Here is a 19394-nt window from a genome sequence, read left to right as displayed (position 1 = left end):
AAGACGAGTCGAGATGAACTTCTTCTGTACACCTTTATTTAAAGCTTCTGAGGAGGTCGTGTGAAGACCTGGGTGGATCCGCTGAAGACGACTGAGATATCAGGTAAAGATCTGCACAGGTTCTGTCTGGATGATGGAGAGAAGAGTCAGATGTGTCCAGATCTGGGAACGTCTGTTCAGATTCACAGATCCCTCACGGAGCGGAGACGACCTGGAGATCCAGGAGGACAGACGTTCCAAACTTCTCCTGGAGCTTCTGTCCAAATCTGATGCTGTGGAGGTTCTAAAGCGCCGTGAGGAACCTGGGGATCTTCATGGGAGGACCTGGACAGTCCTGTCCTGTAAACATCTGCCAAGATGGTTTGTGAAGATCCGTCCGGATCTGGTCGAGATGACGTGCATGTGAGGTGACGTGCATGTGAGGTGACGTGCATGTGCGGTGACGTGCATGTGCGGTGAGCGCAGTGAAGCTGATGCTCCCTGAACTCGCGCCTGGCCCGGGTCAGGGCGGGTCGGACCTTCTGTCGAGCTGATGGACACGCGCACACGCTTGGAAGATCTCAGATGACGTGAAGCCCTCGATGACGTCACGCAGGAGAAACGACAGGCGGACGCGCAGCGGGTGCACGCGCCGGAGCCCGCGTTTCCGTGAATGGCGGCGGGCACTTGTTGCTGCCACGCGTGGATCCTGCGGGCGGTGAATCCGGTCAGGCGGACCCGTGGACACACACACACACACATAGACCCACACAGACCCACACACACATACACGCACGCACATGGCTTTATCGTACTGCATCTGGGCGGTCGCTCACACGGACAGCGGGACCAGCAGCCACGGCGAAACCCACGCTGACGTGAGCTCGAGAGAGCCGGGGCTCACGCCCCCGTCCACACACACACACACACGCACAGGCACAAACACACGCGCGCGCCCTCGTGTCAGCGTCCGCGCCGGGTGCAGGTGGAGCGCCGGCTCTCGTGTGTGTGTGTGTGTGTGTGTGTGTGTGTGTGTGTGTGTGTGTGTGTGTGTGTGTATGTGGACGCCGCTCTCCGCAGCGCAGCGGCGATGGAGGCGTGAGTCTCCCGGCGCCGCGTTCCCTCTGCCGGACCTGCGCAGGAGGAGCCGCCGCGCCCTCGCCTTCCTCCTCCAGAGCTCCATCTCTTCTGGAAGTTTCCAAAGTGCGTTCCGGTCCTCCTCCGGTCCTCCTCCGGTCCTCCTGCCTTCCCGCCGGTGAGCCCCGGGCCGGGGAGTCATGGCGGCCGCTCCCCCGGTGCTGCTCCTGCTGTGCGGGCTGTGCGCGTCCGCGGCGGCCGGCCGGGAGGCGCCGGGCGCCGGGCTCGTTCTGCGGGACGCGGATGTGGACTTCAAGGACCCCTGCAAAGCCGGTAAGATCCGCTCTGCCTCCTCCCTGCTCGCCATTCCGGATCAGCACACTGTGGATGAAACCCAACCAGGACCCGTGGGTCCTGATGGATCCGGGTGGGTCCGGGTGGATCCAGGTGGGTCCAGCGGACGGGCGAGGAGGAAGCCCACCTCTGGTTTTTGAGCCGTCGTCCCGTTTTGAAGCTTCTCTGGAGTTTGTGGAGAAACCGGCAGCAACATCTGGATCAGGGAGTCTGAGATGAACCCCGTCTTCTGTCCCGTAACCCCGACCCCCTGGTTCTGGCCGAAGGTCCGCGTCCGTCCTCGGTGCCCCGCGGCCCATCGGTCCAGGTCTTCACGGGAAGACTTTGAGCAGGTCTTCCAGGATGGGGGCGCCACGTTCGTGAAACGTGAGAGGGCTCGGGAGATTTGACCGCCCGGTCCGGCCGACGGTGTCCGAGGGACGTCTCGGGGATCCGTGGTCGGACCTTTGAGCAGGGTAGGTTTCGGAGCGGCGGAGGAAGCGGGCTTGTCGGTCCGTCCGGGCGACAGGAAGTAGTTCCGTGGTCACCCGCCTTCTCGAGCACTTCCTGCTTGCTAAACCTCAGTCGAGCGCATCTTCTGGAACGATCTTTCACCTGGATCGCCGCTCTGTTCGCCCGCTTCGTTCCGAACTGGACGGCGGCTCGACGGCTCCCGCCAGCAGCTGCTCGACCCAAAGCAGCAGCAGGAGGAGGATCCACGAAGCACGCCGGCCTGCGGCCGCGGCCGCAGCGCCCTGCGTCCCCGTAGATCACTGAAGTGACCTCAGAATTAGAGTCTTGGGTGAGATCCTGCTCGCTCCTTCTGGAGGCCGGCGTGGGCCGACCCAGGGGTTTGGACCTGGAGCAGGAGGTGAGCTCAGGACGGCTCAGGACGGCTCAGTTGGTGGAAAAAGGCTGAATGTTGAGCTTCCTAATGACGCCAGATGAAAGAGAGGACTGAGTTTGTGCTGGTCAGTCCGCCGCCGTTTTGCAGAAAGGGCGGGAGCCCCCCCCCCCCAACCCCCCTCCCCTGCCAGCGAGAACATTGTTTCCAATCACACTAATAGCCAATTATTTTGTGTGTTCTGGAACCCCCCCCCCCCCCCCCCCCAAACACAGCGCTCCTCTCCGAGGCGGTTGCCTGGAGACTGGAGGTCACCGAGGCCGTGCCAGAGCGGCCCTCGGCTGGACGCCCGTAAAATCCCTCGGGCTTCAAAGCTCGGGGCGCTCGCCGCGGGCGACTGTCGTTTGCAGTCACCGTTTGCATGAGTGAGTTCTGTTCAAAGGCCGGATGAAAGGGCGGCGGCGGCGCCTTTCAAAGGTTGTTACATCAGCAGCCCGAGCCGCTCTAATGGGGACGGCCGGCGCCGCCGCCGCCCCGTGTCTGCCGGGCGCCGGGTCAATCCCACGGACGCCGGCCGCTTTTAATCAAGCGGAACAAACCGCGGCCTGCGGCTCCGCCGCGGCCGATCATCTCGCCGCCCGCGGGAAGGACGAGGCGAGGAGCCGCCCGGGAGGCTGAACCCTCGGTGCTCGGCGGGTTCCGCCGCGACGGTCCGACCCGCTCCTGAAATGCTGTGGCCCGGAAGGTGCCGTGAGGTCCAGGCGGCCTCGCCGTCGAGGCTCGACCCCGGCAGCGAGCTCGGACGGGCGGAGGGTGGAACCATCTGCACGGCCGACACACAGGACACCCCTGACCCCTGACCCCTGACCCCTGACCCCTGACCCCTGGCCTCAGTGCAAGGAGGTGCTTCCATCTTGATTCCCCCGGTTTGGTTTGGTACCATGGACTGGACGGCGGTCTCCACGCCGGCCCGTGAGGATGCACCGAGGCGTTCAGGGCCACCGTGACCTCGGGTGGACGCTCTGCCGTGACCTCGGGTGGACGCCCTGCGTCCTGAGGTGACCTTAGCATGAAGAACGCTCTATTTAAACACGGCTGTGCCCCCCAGCCGAACCCTGGTGCCCGGGGCCTCCTCAGCCGGATCATCCTTCCAGCGGCGCAGGCGGCGGGTCGGGACCTGAAGTGCAGGGTTGGCGGGCGGCGCTCACACTGGTCAGCTGAGGGTTGTGATGTCACGGCGTGGCCGCTCGGGCCCGGCGTGGAAGCGGCGTCCATTTCCCCGCAGGGCTGACCGCACGACTTTCCCGTCAGCGGCCCGACGGCTTCCTTTCTCCGGATGGAGTGTGTTTTCCCCGCCGTCTCACACACACATGCACGCACACACACACACACACACACAGGCCGTCACCAAGACATAAATGTGCCAGGAATTAGTCCGGGCTGGAGATCGGAGACGTGACGGCTGCAGAGCCGGCTGACGCGGGACTCACCGCTGACTCAACTGCAGAAATCCAGATGTTTGTGTGTGTGTGTGTGTGTGAGCTCGTGCGTGCATGTACGTGTGTGTGTGTGTGTGTGTTTCACTTCACCTGTGGAAAACAGGTGTAAGTTTCTGGAAGCTCTGAGAGCTTCTCACACATGGAGGGGCGTCTGGGCGTCCCAGCAGAGGCTCCTCACCTGCCTGAGCAGGAGCTCGAAGGTGAAGATCCACATCTCCCACAAACACAGGACGGAGCTGGTTGGAGAGCCAGACATCCCAGAAGAATCCCATACATGAAGCATTCATTCATTCACTCCTCCATATCTACTGTGCGGTTTCTGCTGCCAGGGTGGGGGGGGGGGGTGTTGCATCCCGCCTCAGCTGGGATTGGGCGAGAGGTGGGTTCACCTGGACCAATCACAGGGCCACTTATAGAGACGCCCAACCACTGGCCCTCTCATCCAAACGTCTGGACCGTGTAGGGTCTCCATGGACCTCCTGCTTGTGTTTGGGCCCGGAGGAACCCCGAGGAACCTCACTCACAGAACATGGGAAGAACATGGAGAGTCCACACTTGTAGGCCTCCTGTGGGAATCCAACCAGGGACCTTCTGGGTGAAGGAGGAGGCTCCGGGAATCCACCTCTGCCTGCACATCAAGCAACCAGGACTTTATCTAAACCCAACGTAGAACTCTCCTGAACGTCAGCTCCCAGAGCTCCAGGTTTGAGGGTGATGGTAGATCGGCTTCCGGCCGAGTCTGGAAAAACCAAAACATCTCTGGGGTCAAGACGTTCATCCGTTCTTCTCCACAGCGGTGGTGTCCTGGCCGTCGCTCCTCCTGTCAGGAGCTGTTTAGCATCTGGAGCACCAGCTTGTGGGTCAAAGGTCAACAAGCGGGTCCTGGTCTGCGCTTGGAAAACATTCTGCCACGATGAGAGCGCCAACCCTCTCGTGCCTCCTCACGCCGCCGCAGAAGACCTGCAGCTTATCTTCTCTGTGGAACACCATCCAGAACAACCAGGCCCAGCAAACACACACACACACACACACACACATGGATCTCCCAAGTGCTAAACAAATACTGGGTGTTCCTCGAACACGCTGTGATGACCTCCATCAGCTCTGTTTACCCTGCAGGCCACAGAAGTGGTTTTACTTCTTGGAATGAAGATGTCCAAAGATCTCCTGCGTGTCCATGCATGCGTTCGCGGTGTTCCAGCCACAGATGTGTGTGTGTGTGTGTGTGTGTGTGTGTGTGTGTGTGTGTGTATGTGTGTGCAGTGCTGGAGGTGGAGGAGGAGTCAGTGCGTGCAGACCTGCAGCAGCTCCTGCAGGCTGGTGCTGCTTTCAGTCCAGGTCCCGCCGGCGGCCTCAGCAGTGTCAGGTTTGTGTGCAGAGCAAACAGTTTGCTGATCAAACAGAGGAGCTGGAGCTGCAGCAGGACTTCAGGGCTTCAGGGCTTCAGGGCTTCAACTCTGCCCCTCGACGTCACGCCGCCAGACGCTCCAGCGAGACGTTTGTGAAGGTTCAGTGTCGAAGACTCCAGCTGGAGGGAGTCACTGCAAAGCCAGAAGCTGCAGCAGGACCTCCACCTGAGGACCAGGGCTCGCCGGGGCTGAGGGTCCAAGGCTGTTTGACTAACATACTTTCAGTTCACGCCGGGGTTAAAACCTCGTCCTCACAGCAGAAGGTCCCCGGCTGGGTTTCCACAGGAGGCTGTCCTGTGTGGAGTGTCTGCGTGGGGTTCCTCAGGGTTCTCTGGGTTCTCCCGCCGTGCGAACACATGCAGGAGCTTCTCTGGAGTCCCAACATGGTCCAGATGTGTAGATGAGAGGGTGAAGGGTTAGACGTCTCCATGTGGAGGTCCAGGGTGAACCCCCTCCCTCCTGGTACCCCCCACCCCCCGGGAGTGAGCATTCATGTGAAGCCTGGAGGCTGAGGTGGACAGGGGGTGCAGGACCTGGTCTCCACCTCCACCTTCCAGGTCTTCACTGGCAAAGCAGAGGGAGCAGTGAAGGATCTCGTTGGAGGCCGGACTCAAAGAACCCGGAGGTCTGCTTTGGTCCAGCCAAGAAAACACTCACGTGGTCCAGGGTGGGAGGAGATCCAGGGCGGGAGGAGATCCCTCAGCCGGGCTCGATGGCGTCCGCCTCGGCTGAGCCGGCGACCTGCGCTGACGCTGTCCTTCCTTCCGTCCTTCCTTCCGTCCGTCTCGCCCAGCTGCCTTCCTGGGAGACATCGCCCTGGACGAAGACGACCTGCAGATGTTCAGAGCGGCCGGTCGGCGGCCCCGACGGACGCAGTCAGGTAGCCGTGGAGACGCGGGTTCGCCGGCGGGTCGGAGGAGAAGCTCACGGCTCCGGCCGGTTTCCCGTGTGTTACAGCCGACGGCTCCTCCCGGTCCGACGTGACGGCGAGGACTCGGCGGGCCGCCACGTCCAGGCCCGAGCGGGTTTGGCCCGACGGCATCATCCCGTACGTGATCAGCGGCAACTTCAGCGGTGAGTCCCGAGCCCACGCCGCCGTCCTTCGCCCGCCGCCCGCCGCCCGCCGCCGGCCCTCAGCCAGAGTCTCCTTCCAGGAAGCCAGCGAGCCATTTTCCGCCAGGCGATGCGTCACTGGGAGAAGAACACCTGCGTGACCTTCACCGAGAGGACGGGCGAGGAGAGCTACATCGTGTTCACCTACAGACCCTGCGGGTGAGTCCAGAGCTCCGCCCCCACGCAGCTCCGCCTCCGGCGCCGCCGGCCGTCCGTCCGCAGGTCCGGTCAGGAGCGGAGAGGACGGATCCCGGTCGGACCTCAACCTCTCGCCCGCGCAGGTGTTGCTCGTACGTGGGCCGGCGAGGCGGAGGTCCTCAGGCCATCTCCATCGGCAAGAACTGCGATAAGTTCGGCATCGTGGTGCACGAGCTCGGCCACGTGATCGGATTCTGGCACGAGCACACGCGTCCCGACCGGGACGAGCATGTAAGCATCATCAGAGACAACATTCAGCAAGGTACTGCAGCTCCGGCTCACCGGGGAAGGGTGTGTGTGTGTGTGTGTGTGTGTGTGTGTGTGTGTGTGTGTGTGTGTGTTTGCTCACTGACCCTCCAGATTTTCCTCCTGGCACCCAGAGCTCTGACGTTCTGCCCCTGAACAGGACAGGAGTACAACTTCCTGAAGATGGAGCCCGGCGAGGTGGACTCCCTCGGGGAGACGTACGACTTCGGCAGCATCATGCATTACGCCAGGAACACCTTCTCCAGGTCAGCGGGAGGCCTTCACGTTCTCCTCACGTTCTCCTGGCGGTCGGCCGGGCGCCTGGCGGGGCGGCTCCGCCGCTCCTCGGCGTGTGAATGGTTGAATGTCCAGCGTGAAGGTGTGAAAGCTCCACAAGAGGAGACCCTTTTGCTTTGACGTCTCGGAGAGCGTTTGCAGAGTCTCCAGGATCCAGCGGCCCTTCAGCTGCTCCCACGCCGCACGTGGCCTCCAACCAGGAGCCTCTAACTAAGAGCCTCCAACCGGGGCCATCCTTCTAGGAGTCTCCAGCCAGGAGCCTCCAACCATTGGCCTCCAACCAGGAGCTTCCAGCCAGGTTCCTCCAAGCGAGGGGCCTCCAGTCAGGGGCCTCCAACCAGGGCCTCGGTGGTTCCGATCCTCCTCCTGGTCTCCTGCGGCCCTCACGTTGTTTTGGTTTGTTTGTTTTTGTCCTGGCCTTCAGCCAGGGTTCCTGTGAGGACGTCTGTGGTGTGGAGGGTCCTTCTGCCCCGGGCTGCCAGCCTCCATTCACCGCTCGCTTTGCACATGCCTGTCATTCACCGCCGCATTGCCACGGCGACCGGCCCCGGCCAGGCGAAGGGGACCGGTCGGGGCGCCCCGGGGTCGAGGCCCGCCTCCCTCCGGGCGTCCTCCTCCGACCTCCTCCGACCTCCTCCGACCTCCTCCGTCCTCCTCCGACCTCCTCCGACCTCCTCCGCCCGCCTCTCACCACCGTTCCTTGCTCTCCTCCAGAGGCGTCTTCCTGGACACGATCCTGCCGCGCTACGACGTGCACAGCGCTCGGCCGGCCATCGGCCAGAGGACGCGCCTCAGCAGGGGGGACGTGGCCCAGGCCAGGAAGCTCTACAAGTGTCCGAGTAAGGCTGCCAGGTGGAGGGTGGGCTTTCACTCAGGCCTGATCAGACCTGAAGATCTACTGGGATGAAGCTGTTCTGTTCATCGGCCTGGAATCTCAATGTTATTCCAATGTCCATCCGTGTGTGTGTGTGTGTGTGTGTGTGTGTGTGTGTGTGTCAGAGTGTGGGGACAGCCTGCAGGAGAGCACTGGAAACTTCTCGTCCCCCGACTTCCCCAACGGATACTCGGCGTACGCCCACTGCGTGTGGAGGATCTCCGTCACGCCTGGAGAGAAGGTGATGGAGACGAGGTGACGGGAGGAAGCTCTCAGTCCAGACAGATGGAAGAGGTCTTCCAGATGTTGGGGATCTGAAGCCACATCCCAACCCCCAGCAGAAATGAGATGTTCAGAGCAGCGGTGGAGCTGGAGGAACATGTCTGGTGTGTGAGGGAGCTAAGAGGGAGCTCACAGGATAGATGAACCTCAGCGTGTGACGGGAGGAGGTCCCAGGAGACCACGTCCAGGAGAAGCGATGGAGGCCGGCGAGGACGGGGGGAACCGGACCCTCCGTCCTCGCCGGCGTTCAGACCTTCAGTCTTGACCGCCGCCCTTCTGCTCTCCTCAGATCATCCTGAACTTCACGTCCATGGACCTCTTCAGGAGCCACCTGTGCTGGTACGACCACGTGGAGGTCCGTGACGGGTTCTGGCGAAAAGCCCCGCTGAAAGGTGCGTGCGGGTCCCGTCCGTCCGAGGCGTACGGCGCCGGCGGCGGCGCTGACGCTGCACTTCCTGTCCCCGCAGGCCGTTTCTGCGGCGACGCCCTCCCGGGCGCCATCGTGTCGTCGGACAGCCGGCTGTGGGTGGAGTTCCGCAGCAGCAGCAGCTGGGTGGGCAAAGGCTTCTCCGCCGTCTACCAAGGTACGCCGCCTGCGTCCGTTGCCACGGGAACGGCGCCGGCCCGAGACGAACGATGTGTGGCTCCGCCCCCTGCAGCCGTCTGCGGCGGCGAGGTGCGGCGGGACAGCGGGCAGATCCAGTCTCCAAACTACCCCGACGAATATCACGCCAACAAGGAGTGTGTGTGGAGGATCTCCGTGGAGCACGGCTTCGGGGTCGGGCTCTCCTTCCAGGCCTTTGAGGTACACACACACACACACACACACACACACACACACACACACACACACACACACACACACTCCCGATGGCGACCCAGAGCCCCAGCTTCTTCATGACTCAGTGTCTCCTGGCGCATGAGCAGGAAGTTCTCCACCTCCAGGCCCACATCTGGGCTCCTGGTTGCCGGTTCCTCCTCAGGTTCCTCCTCAGGTTCCTCCTCAGGTTCCTCAGGGAGACTCGGTCCTCCAGCTGAAAGAAGAAGTGCTGCTCGGCCCACGTAGATCGCAGGGTCTGCAGCACAAACCTTCAGGAGGGTCCGGGTCAGGAAGCTTCATCCCATCTGAGGCAAAGGAACATCTTGTTTCGTCCCGGAGCTCCTCAGAGCGACGACAGCCATGAAGTATTCGTCCCTGGGAGTACTGCGAGTACTACTGCAGGAAATACTTTAATCCGGTCACGTCGACCCGCCGCGTCCTGCACTGGAAGATCATCCAGGGGAGGAGCCTTCAGGTCTCCTGGAGGTTCTCCTCATTGCTCCTCCAACTCATTGAGATCGCCGGGGTTTCGTCTTCATCCACACCATCTCTCCATCTCCAGGAGCCGACCCGGGGTTTCCTGGTGCGCGCGGTGTGTTTTCTTCAGAGATTAGCTTTATTAGAAGAGCGGGCCAGGAGGTCGAGGAGCTCTGACCCCATCTGACTCCTTTCACACGTGGACGTCCTCGGCTCTCCACCGGAGGGAGCTCCAGGATAGGAGAAGGTCCCGGCAGCGCCTTCATCTGTCCCGCCGTCTGTTCTTCCCCGAGATGGAGAGACACGACGGCTGCGCCTACGACTACGTGGAGGTTCGTGACGGCGCCTCGGACGGCAGCCCGCTGCTCGGACGCTTCTGCGGCCACGACCGGCCCGGCGACCTGAAGACCAACTCCAACCAGCTGTGGCTGAAGTTCCGCTCCGACGGCTCCGTCAACAAGGCGGGGTTCTCCGCCAACTTTTTCAAAGGTCAGGAGGTCGGAGGTCGGCGGCAGGGCCGGGAGGGGGTCCGGCTCTGGCGCTGAGCCTCTCCTGGTCTTCTTCTCCAGAGGTGGACGAGTGCTCCAGGCCGGACAGGGGCGGCTGCCAGCAGCTCTGCCTCAACACGCTGGGCAGCTTCAGGTGCGCCTGCGACCCCGGATACCAGCTGGCGCCCGACGGGACCTCCTGCCAGAGTGAGTCCCGCCTCTTCTCATCTCCGGCCGCTCTGACCTGCTCTGTCCCCACCAGATGACGCCGTTTCCTCACAGCACCTTCTCCCATCGCCGCTTGGCTTCTGCTCTTCTTCTCCCGCCGCCTTCAGGGATCTCCATCCTGCCTCCGTCTCATCCTCCGACTACCTTCCTGCCCTCCTTCTCCATCCATAAACCTCCTCTCTGGTCTTCCTTAGACCTCCTCCATCCTCTGCATCCTTGCGCCCAGATCTTCTCCATCCCTCCTCTGTCAGCATCCAAACCATCTCAGTGTGACTTTATCTCCAGAACCTCTACGTCGTGCCGTCCCTCAGACGGACTCCTTCCCGATGCTCTCCATCCTCCTCGCTCCCAAAGAAGAACCTCCCCATTGTCTCCTCCGCCGCCTCCATCTCTGCCTCCCGTCTCCTCCTTGGTGTCTCCAAACCAGACCCGTAGCTTCTCTCCGCCTCCATCTTCTCCGCCTTTTCCTTTCCTCTCCGCTTGTTCCAACGCTGCTCTCATCGAGCTCCTCCAGAAGTTGACGTGTCCTCACGTCCACCGCTCATGACTAGTGTAGATAACCAAGCTAACTGCATCTTTTGGATCTTCTGAACCCTGGTCCTCCCCGACCAGCGACGGCCTGCGGGGGCTTGATCAGCCGTCTGAACGGCTCCATCTCCACGCCTTCCTGGCCCAAGGAGTATCCTCCTGACAAGAACTGTGTGTGGCACCTCCTGGCCCCGGACCAGCACCGCATCACGCTGGTGTTCGACGCCTTCGAGACCGAGGGCAACGACGTGAGCGCCGCCGCCGCCGCCGCCGCCGCCGCCGCCGCCGTCCCGTGTCTCCGGCGCCGGTTCCAGAAGGTGTCCTCGTCTCCAGGTGTGCAAGTACGATTACGTGGAGGTGCGCGGCGGGCCGAGCCTGGACTCCGAGCTGCTGGGGAGGTTCTGCGGGGCGGAGAGGCCCGAGGCCGTCACCTCGCGCCACAACAACATGAGGATCGAGTTCAAGTCGGACAACACCGTCTCCAAGAGGGGCTTCAAGGCTCGCTTCTTCTCAGGTCGGTCCGCCGAACCGCCGCCTCCGCTGGCTTCCGCTGGCTTCCGCTGGCTTCCGCTGGCTTCCGCTGGCTTCCCGCCCTCCCGGCTCATGGTCCCGTGTCCTCGCAGACATCGACGAGTGCTCGGCGGAGAACGGCGGCTGCCAGCACGAGTGCGTCAACGCCCTCGGGAGCTACAGCTGTCGCTGCCGCGGCGGCTTCACGCTGCACGACAACAAGCACGACTGCAAGGAAGGTACGGACGCCGCTCGCCGCTCCTCCTCCTCCCACGCAGGGTCTTCTGACGGCGACTCCCAGGTGCTTGGAGATCGGTGGAACTCCCGTCAGCAGAAGTGATGAGGAGGTCCACGCTCTCCTGGTCCGCTCAGAGGGGTTTCCAGGGCTCGTTCAGGACAATCTACCTTTTGGCCAGAATGAGGGTGGAGTTTGCTAACGGTGAACAGGGTTCTTCACACGGCGATGCGACGCAGGCAGAAGATACTTGGACCATCAGACCGTTCAGCTTTGTTATTCCATGAATGCTGTGGCAGCTTCACCTCCGTGGTGTCCACCTCCTCTTCTTCTTCCCTGGTTCATTTCTGAATGTGGAGCTGAAGGTGCAGGTCACTTGTGTGGTCCCTCACTGCCTGTGGAGATGCAGAGTTAGATGGTCCCTGGACCTTCTAGGACCTGGACAGCCCTCAGGGTCTGTTTGAGTTTGAGTTCAGCGGCATTTAGAAAACTTTAAAAGTGTTTGTGATTTGAAACGACCTCTAGGGTCTCTGCATCGACCCCTGGAGCAGGTCTGACCTTTGACCCCCATGCAAGATCAGCATCTCAGACCGTGGGCGGCCAGGAGGACCTTCTTCTGAAGGTCTCATGACCAGGAGGAAGACTCACCCATGCTGTCTGTCCGTCTGTGTGTGTGTGTGTGTGTGTGTGTGTGTGTGTGTGTGTGTGTGTGTGTGTGTGTTACCTCCAGCCGGCTGTGACCACGCAGTGAGCGGCGTCTCTGGTTCCATCAGCAGCCCCAACTGGCCTGATAAATACCCCAGCAAGAAGGTCTGCAGCTGGTCCCTGTCCACCACCCCGGGCCACCGCATCAAGCTGGTGTGTGTGTGTGTGTGTGTGTGTGTGTGTGTGTGTGTGTGTGTGTGTGTGTGTGTGTGTGTGTGTGTGTGTGTGTGTGTGTGTCTCCCTTCATGTCTCCCTGCCACCCTCAGGTGTTCAACGAGATCGACATGGAGACGCACCTGGAATGCGCCTACGACCACGTGGAGATCTACGACGGGGAGGACGGCGGCGCCCCGAGTCTGGGCCGAGTGTGCGGCGCCAAGAAGCCCCCGCCCGTGGTCTCCACCCTCAACCAGATGTTCCTGCGCTTCTTCTCCGACAGCTCGGTGCAGAAGGGGGGCTTCCAGGCGTCCTACAGATCAGGTGGGCCAGAAGAGCCCGGGTGGGACCCTCGGCCTCCTGCCGGTCCGGTCCGGTCCGGTTGGGTCTGGTCTTCTCACCTGGTGTCCTTGTTCCCAGAGTGCGGGGGCTTCCTGCGGGCCGAGGTCCAGACCAAGGACCTCTTCTCCCACGCTCAGTTCGGAGACAACAACTACCCCGTGGGCGCCGACTGCCACTGGGCGGTGACGGCGGAGAAGGGCTACGGCGTGGAGCTGATCTTCCAGGTGTTCGAGATGGAGGAGGAACCCGATTGCGGCTACGACTACGTGGAGCTCTACGACGGCGCCGACGTCAAGTCGCCCCGCCTGGGGCGCTTCTGCGGATCCGGGGTGAGTCCGAGGCCCGAAGGTCGCCGTACCGCGACTCCGGAAGGTCCTCTTCGTCCCTCGGCGCCAACCCCGCTCTCCTCCGCCTCCAGGCTCCGGAGGAGATCTTCTCCGCCGGAGACTCCATCGTCCTGATCTTCCGTTCGGACGACAGCATCAGTAAGAAGGGCTTCCACGTGCTCTACACCAGCACCAAGTTCCAGGACACGTTACATGCGAGCAAGTGACCCCCGGCTGCCCCGCCGCCTCCTCGCTGCCCCCGAACCAAAAGACAACTAGCACCGCGGAGGCTAACGCTAACGCTTCTTCTGCCCCGATGCCCGTACCTCCCCGAAGAGGGGGCGCGGACCCCCCACCCCCGACCCCCTCGCCGCGGGACGGAAGACCAGTTCCACCCGAACACTTTCCCAGAGAAAGGAGCGTCGTGACGGCCCGCCGGCCGCCGTGAGTCTGGCCCCGCCTCCCAGGGGGCGGGGCTCCACCGCTCTGCCCTATTAAAACCTGTAACCCCTGCTTTCGTGTGCGTCACCGTCCTCACACAGGCTGAACACAAACACACCATTTCAAACTATTTCAAAAACACTGAACGCATCGCCTGTCCAAAGATGAGCCTCGTCAAACCGAAGCCGTTCCTCCCGTTTGTTGATCAGGATGTGGAACCATCACCGTCTTTGTTGGAGAAGACACTTTTATTGTTTGGGAGTAAAAAATTAAGTAACACACACACACACACACACACACACACACACACGGACAGATAGGCTCTTTGGCGGAGACGCGAGGAGTGTGTCGCCCGGCGTGTCCGACCCTCTGCCTCCCAGCTGTTTCTTCACAGTCTCTTAGATCTTGGGCAGGAAGACCTTCAGCGGCTCGTTCTCGTGCACCTTGTCCAGGAAGCCCAGGTTGAAGTAGGGGAAGAGCGTCTCGGCGAAGGTCTCCCTGAAGGTGTAGAGGTGCGTCATGCTCTCGGCGTTGTAGAAGGACACCAGGCCCCGCTTGTAGTCCAGGTAGACCCCGATGCGGGCCAGCGGCTCCTCCAGGGCCAGCAGGGTGGGCGGCGAGGTCCCGGCCATGTACTGGATCCCGTAGGACAGGGACAGGGTCCAGAAGCCGTTGGCGGGCAGCGCCTTGATGACCCCCTTGCGGGGCACCGACTCCCGGGCCACGCCCACCGTCCACACGGTGCTGCTGTAGACCTCGATCTCCCAGTAGTGGCGCCCGTGGGTGAAGCCCTGGCTGGCCAGCAGAGACAGGGCGGCGTTGAAGCGGTGAGGGTTGTCCTGCACCGCCTGGTTGAAGGTCTGGTAGCGGACGCAGGTCAGGGAGGAGGTCAGGCTGAGCCAGGGGTTGGCCGTGCTGGAGTTGAAGGTGATGGCCGCCGGAACTGCGGGAGGGGAGGCGACAGGCTGAGGGTCGGGGGGGTTCGGGGTCCTCGGCCGAGGAACGGCGAGCGAGGCGGCGTACCTGGATACAGGCTGGCCTTCATGGACTTCCACACCCTGTACTGCAGTGGCCCCGCGAAGCGACCCTCGCACAGGCTCGGCGGCGAGAACGCCGGCTTCTCGAACTTGGGCGACGGCCTGCGGGCGGGAGGCGGCGGGGAGTCAGCGGGGGACGGGGGGGGGGGCGACCGAGGAACGTTCCGGCACTCACCTCTGGAGCAGGACCTTGATGCTCTGCAAGGAGAGGGAGGAGAGGGAGGAGACGGAGGTTAGCTTGACTGGAAATGCGAGAAGAATGAGACGCTTCCCAGATGAGGTCAGTGTCGCCCCCCCGCCCCGCCCCCCTTCCTGCGGCCGGGGGGGAAATTCCCGCCGCCGGTGCCCCGGTTAGGCTCCGCCCCCAAGCTCCAGTCCCTTTCCTGCGGATCAACAAGTGAGCTCATACATCCTGTCCTGCAGCCCTTTGTTTTTGGAGGAGGACGTCCACTTCTTCTCAATCCTGGCCCCCAACTTTTCTGCTGCGGTGAGACAAACCTCCACCTCCACCTCCAGCCCCCCTTCCCCTCCAGCTCCAGCTCTAACTCCACATCTACCTCCACCTCCACCCACCACATCATCTGGTTCCAATGTGGCCGTGAACCCTGAGCTCAGCATCTCCTAGCTGACTCAGTAACGTCTCCCAGACGTCCGAAGACCCACCCTGAGCAGCGCGAAGGCGTCCTGCTGCCGCAGCTTCTCCTCGATCTCCTGCACGGCCCTCTGCAGCCTGGAGATCTCCACGCACAGCAGCGCCTTGTGTTCGTCCAGGCGGATCAGCTCCCTGCGCTCCTCCGTCTTCAGCTTCACCTGCAGCAGCTTCTCCTCCTGGTAGAGGAACTGGTGCAGGTCGCTGAACTGGGCCTCGATGCGCTGCTTCAGGTCGGCCGTGTGCTCCTGGGGAGGAGGAGGAGGAAGGAGCAGAAGCTGTTTTGTTCACAGTGTGCCGCGCGTGTGGATCCGGACGCTTCCGCCTGGCTGATGACACGCGCTCGCCGCCGTTCTTCACCTGACCCGCGTCACATGACCTCCTGCTCACCTTGAGCTTCTTGACCTCCTCCTCGGCCTCCCTGTCGCACCGCAGCGCCGTGTCGAGCTCGACCCTGAGGGATTCCACCGAGCTGTTCAGCGACGCCTGCGGAGACACGGCGAGGACCTCGGGTCAGGTCTGGAGCCAGGACCCCCTGACCCTGACCCTGACCCTAAGCCCCGCCCCCCGCCGGCGCTCACCCACCCTGAACTTCTGCTCGGCCTCCTGGACGCAGACCAGGGTGTGGTTCCTGTGCTCCTGGGAGACGCCGCACACCAGACACACCAGCTCCTGGTCCTCCTCGCAGTAGAGCTTCAGCTCCTCGCGGTGCCTCCCGCAGCGCGGCGCCGGCGCCGGCGCCTTCTCGGCCTCCGGGGCCAGGCGGGCCCCTCCCCCGCTCTCCTCCAGGCCCTGGCAGTAGCTCTCCACGATGTTGGCCACGATGCGGTTGGGCCTGTAGCTCTGGCCGGGGTAGACCTTCCTGCACTGGGGGCAGGAGCCGGAGCCCCCCTGGCCGTGGCCCCGGGGCCCCGTCCAGTAGCCCTCGATGCAGCCCAGGCAGAAGGTGTGGTCGCAGGGCAGCGACACGGGCCGCTTGAAGAGGTCCAGGCAGATGGAGCAGGTCAGGTCCCGGCTGATCCTGTGAGCCGAGCTCTTGGTCACGGCCCGCGGCTTCTCCATGGCCTCCTGCTCGGAGACGCCCTCCTTCTCCTTCCGGCTCCTGTCCGCCTTGGAGGCCTGGCCGAGCCGCTCCAGGTTCTGCAGATAGGCGGCCTGGACCTTCTTCACGTCCCTCTGGTTGCGGCTCATTCCCGGGCCTGCGCTCGCCGCCCCTTTGTTCCGGCTCTTTCCTCTCCTGCCCAGGACCGGCGCTCCGCTCGGCCTCCGGTCTTCCTGTTGACTGGAGAGCTGGAGAGGTGGAGAAGGGGCGGGAGGGGGCGGAGGAGGAGGAGGAGGAAGAGGAGGAGGAGGAAGAGGAGGCGGGGCAGCTCAGCCCACGCTTCCCAGCAGACGGAGGCGGTCCGGGTTCCTCGGAGACCCGGCTCCTCCGCGAGGCCTCGGTCTCGCCGGCCCGGTTTCCGAGCCCGCGGCCGAAGGGAGGCTTTCCGACGCCTGACGGAAAGATCTCACAACGTGCGTGGAAGAACGTGGAGCGCATCGGTGGGGTGAAAGGTCACGCTAACTCTTTCTCCACAGGCGGAGAAGAAGGCCGCACGCCCTCTGCTAGTTAGCTTAGCGCGATGACCGAGGGCCCGAGCGGGCCTTCACGCATCGTCTCAGGAGCGGCAAGAACCTCCGAGGAGCCGGATCTCCTCCCGCGCTCGGGCTCAACATCTCCGCCTCTGACCTCGGGCTGGTCCACCCGGGGCGCCGCGGCGCTCCGTGATGTCAAGGAGAAGCGGACGAGAGCGTCCCGCGGCGGCGGCGCCGCTCAGGTTCCTCCCGGACAGGAAGGAGAAGGTCCTCGCCGGACTTCCCCGTGAGACACGTCGCACGGACGCCGCCGTCCCCGGACATGATGGTCGGGGTGGTGCGAGCCGCGGTCAGCTCTCAGGGACACGCGAGTAATTATGGGATGTCTGGGAGTGTGTGGGCGTGTCGGAGGGGGAGGAGACACTTCCTGCTGCTCCTCTTCCAGAGGAACCACCCAGGTCCTACACCAGCAGAAAACACAAACAACCTCAGCCTATCCTGTGTGTGTGTTCAGTGAGGTCCCAGCACTCAGCCAGAACAACTTTAGACACACACACACACACACACACACACACACACACACACACACACACACACACACACACACACACACACACACACCACACACACACACAGAGGCCCAGTTACACCCTGTGATTATCCATGTAATCACAGAAGAGGCAGACCAGAACTGCAGCTTTAAATATGTATGTGCGTGAGAGAGGGAGGAGAAGAAGAAGGAGGAGGAGAAGAAGGAGGAGAAGAAGGAGGAGGAGAAGAAGAAGGAGGAGGAGAAGAAGGAGGAGAAGAAGGAGGAGGAGGAGAAGGAGGAGGAGGAGAAGGAGGCTTCAGCTCCTTTGTGAGAGACAGAAGTTGTGTCTGGTGTTTGACTCACTTTTTAATAAATCTGATAAAGCAGCCGGGGAGGAGGAGGAGAGTTTATCTGCTCTGCTTCTTGAGTTGCAGCTGTTGTCCAACTCCGAGCTGTGACTGGTTCACTGAGACCCTGGTGGAGACGGGCTGGGATGACCTCCATCCTGAGGAGGAGGAGGAGGAGGAGGAGGAGGGCCAAATGAGAAGATAAATAAAGAGCTGGAAATAACAGTGTGGCCCCTGAGGGTTTATGGATGTGGGAGGGAACCAGGATCACAGAGTTTCAGAGAGTGGATGAAGGTGTGTGTGTGTGTGTGTGTGTGTGTGTGTGTGTGTGTGTGTGTGTGTGTGTGTGTGTGTGTGTGTGAGAAGGGGGGTTCACTGAGCTTCTCCAGGAAAATGTGATGCAACAGCCTGCAAGAAGAAAGTCCCCCCTTATCTCCACAGCCGGCTTCCACCGCTGATCAGAATATTCTGGTCTTGTTGCCACGGAGCTCCTGTGACCTTCTGGTCGCCGTGGTTATCTGCCGTGTCTCAAGCCCGCCGGGATTCGACGTGGAGGAAGTTCTCCAGCGATGGCGGCGTGTAATTAACCTGTAATGAACAGCGGCGCCTCAGAACAATGACATCTTCTGAGCTGCTCTGGACTCCATTAACTCCACGCCGCGATTAGAGGGACGTCTTAATTAGAGCGCCGCTCTGCGGCTCCCTGCGGGGGCAACCGAGGTCACCAAATCTTCCACGCCGTCTCAACCAGCCGCTCCGTTAGCGCTCGCGGCCGCTCCCGTTACCGTTAGCAGCCGCTCCATTAGCATTAGCGGCCGCTCCGGAGGTCCCGTTAGCGTTAGCGGCAGTAACTGTGTCCGAGCCGGTCCACGGCCAGGATCTTCTCGTGCCGTGAAGGAGATACTTCACAGACATTTAAACGTCCGCCGCCAATCGACCACCGATCGAGATGTGTCTCATTGTCCCTCAGGCCGCTCCCTCCAGGGTCTCCTCAGCCTCCGTCCCACCTCCTCTCACACCGACTACCTTCCTGGCGCCGTCGCCTCCGTCCATAAAGCTCCCTTCTGGTCTTCCTCCAAACCTCCTCGACCCCGGCATCCTTCTACCCAGATCTTCTCCACGTCCTTTCTTTCTGGCAGACATTCTTCTCTCCTGCAGATGCTCCTCCAGCCCTCCTCCACCCTCTCCGTCGCTCTGGACCGTTGGCCTTCGGTAGTTAAACTCTTCCACCTTCTTCATCTCCTGCAGCCTCAGCTTTCCTCCTGGGTTCTTCGCAGTCATGTATAGTGTCTTGACGCAGCTGACCTTCATCCCTCCATCTCTCTAGATGTTCCTCCACCGGCTCCCCGCTTTCACCGCAGATCACGGTGTCATCTGCAAACATGGAGATCCATATTTAAATCTCTTCTCCGGCAGGATCTCCCGGTTTGGTCAGGAGACCCCCGAGGCCAACGTCCCGCCGATCTGGACGACAAACACGGCGGTCCTTCCATCACTGACCCTCTGAGCCGATGCCTCCTCCCTGAGGAGCGCCGTGTTCAGGAAGGTGTCTTCACCCTCCTGCAGGTGGTCTCCTCCTTCCCGCCTTCTGGAGGCGTCTCTCAGGCTCTCCACCGCTGCAGAAGCCCCAGCTTCCTGCTTCCTGCTCTCGCCTTCGATCTCTCCCAGTCCTTCCGGAGAATATGAATGTTTCCTTCAAGTCGCGTCTCCGTGCCTGTGGTCTGGGCTCCGGGCTCCGGGCTCCGGGCTCTTGGCTCTGGGCTCTGGGCTCTGGGCTCTGGGCTCTTGGCTCCGGGCTCTGGGCTCTTGGCTCTGGGCTCTGGGCTCTGGGCTCTGGGCTCCGGGAG

General features: G+C 62.2%; 2 protein-coding genes across 8 annotated transcripts; one reads left to right on the top strand and one right to left on the bottom strand.

The window, feature by feature from the left end:
• Positions 1 to 751: 751 nt before the first annotated feature.
• LOC147230827 (bone morphogenetic protein 1-like) lies at positions 752 to 13476 on the top strand. 7 transcript variants are annotated; one of them, XM_086151701.1, is made up of 20 exons: positions 762 to 1389; positions 5935 to 6097; positions 6133 to 6215; positions 6296 to 6413; positions 6536 to 6714; positions 6859 to 6964; positions 7710 to 7834; positions 7995 to 8110; positions 8441 to 8543; positions 8619 to 8735; positions 8811 to 8956; positions 9742 to 9937; positions 10018 to 10143; positions 10777 to 10940; positions 11026 to 11206; positions 11316 to 11441; positions 12168 to 12295; positions 12409 to 12622; positions 12719 to 12969; positions 13059 to 13476. In XM_086151701.1, the coding sequence occupies exons 1-20, from the start codon at positions 1257 to 1259 to the stop codon at positions 13191 to 13193; spliced, it is 2910 nt and encodes a 969-aa protein (XP_086007827.1). In that variant the 5' UTR covers positions 762 to 1256; the 3' UTR covers positions 13194 to 13476. The 7 variants fall into 7 exon arrangements, with proteins under 7 accessions (XP_086007825.1, XP_086007823.1, XP_086007821.1 ...); XM_086151702.1 differs by having other exon boundaries at positions 768 to 1389; positions 5935 to 6063; positions 6099 to 6215; XM_086151698.1 differs by having other exon boundaries at positions 791 to 1389; positions 5935 to 6021; positions 6099 to 6215.
• Positions 13477 to 13636: 160 nt separating this feature from the next.
• On the bottom strand, positions 13637 to 17206 carry trim69 (tripartite motif containing 69). The gene is made up of 6 exons (XM_086151704.1): positions 15679 to 17206; positions 15484 to 15579; positions 15108 to 15341; positions 14620 to 14642; positions 14431 to 14546; positions 13637 to 14350 (listed from the first exon to the last, which is right to left on the bottom strand). Exons 1-6 carry the CDS (start codon positions 16282 to 16284, stop codon positions 13806 to 13808), a joined length of 1620 nt encoding a protein of 539 aa, XP_086007830.1. The 5' UTR covers positions 16285 to 17206; the 3' UTR covers positions 13637 to 13805.
• Between the last annotated feature and the right edge of the window lie 2188 nt (positions 17207 to 19394).

Source organism: Fistularia commersonii, chromosome 9, assembly GCF_037954325.1.
Source record: "Fistularia commersonii isolate RoL2024-O1a breed Wild chromosome 9, RoL_Fcom_v1.0, whole genome shotgun sequence".
Classification (NCBI taxonomy): domain Eukaryota; kingdom Metazoa; phylum Chordata; class Actinopteri; order Syngnathiformes; family Fistulariidae; genus Fistularia; species Fistularia commersonii.
This window is presented reverse-complemented; position numbering and strand designations above follow the sequence as displayed.

Bases quoted from the DNA above. Each gene is read 5' to 3' on its own strand.
- LOC147230827 (XM_086151699.1), top strand. From the start codon at position 1,257: ATGGCGGCCGCTCCCCCGGTGCTGCTCCTGCTGTGCGGGCTGTGCGCG. The intron at 6,216-6,295 runs GTGAGTCCCGAG...GTCTCCTTCCAG, and splicing joins GATCAGCGGCAACTTCAGCG to GAAGCCAGCGAGCCATTTTC. The intron at 6,715-6,858 runs GTACTGCAGCTC...GCCCCTGAACAG, and splicing joins CAGAGACAACATTCAGCAAG to GACAGGAGTACAACTTCCTG.
- trim69 (XM_086151704.1), bottom strand. From the start codon at position 16,284: ATGAGCCGCAACCAGAGGGACGTGAAGAAGGTCCAGGCCGCCTATCTG. The intron at 15,580-15,678 runs GTGGGTGAGCGC...GTGTCTCCGCAG, and splicing joins AGGCCGAGCAGAAGTTCAGG to GCGTCGCTGAACAGCTCGGT. The intron at 14,547-14,619 runs GTGAGTGCCGGA...TCCCGCCCGCAG, and splicing joins ATCAAGGTCCTGCTCCAGAG to GCCGTCGCCCAAGTTCGAGA.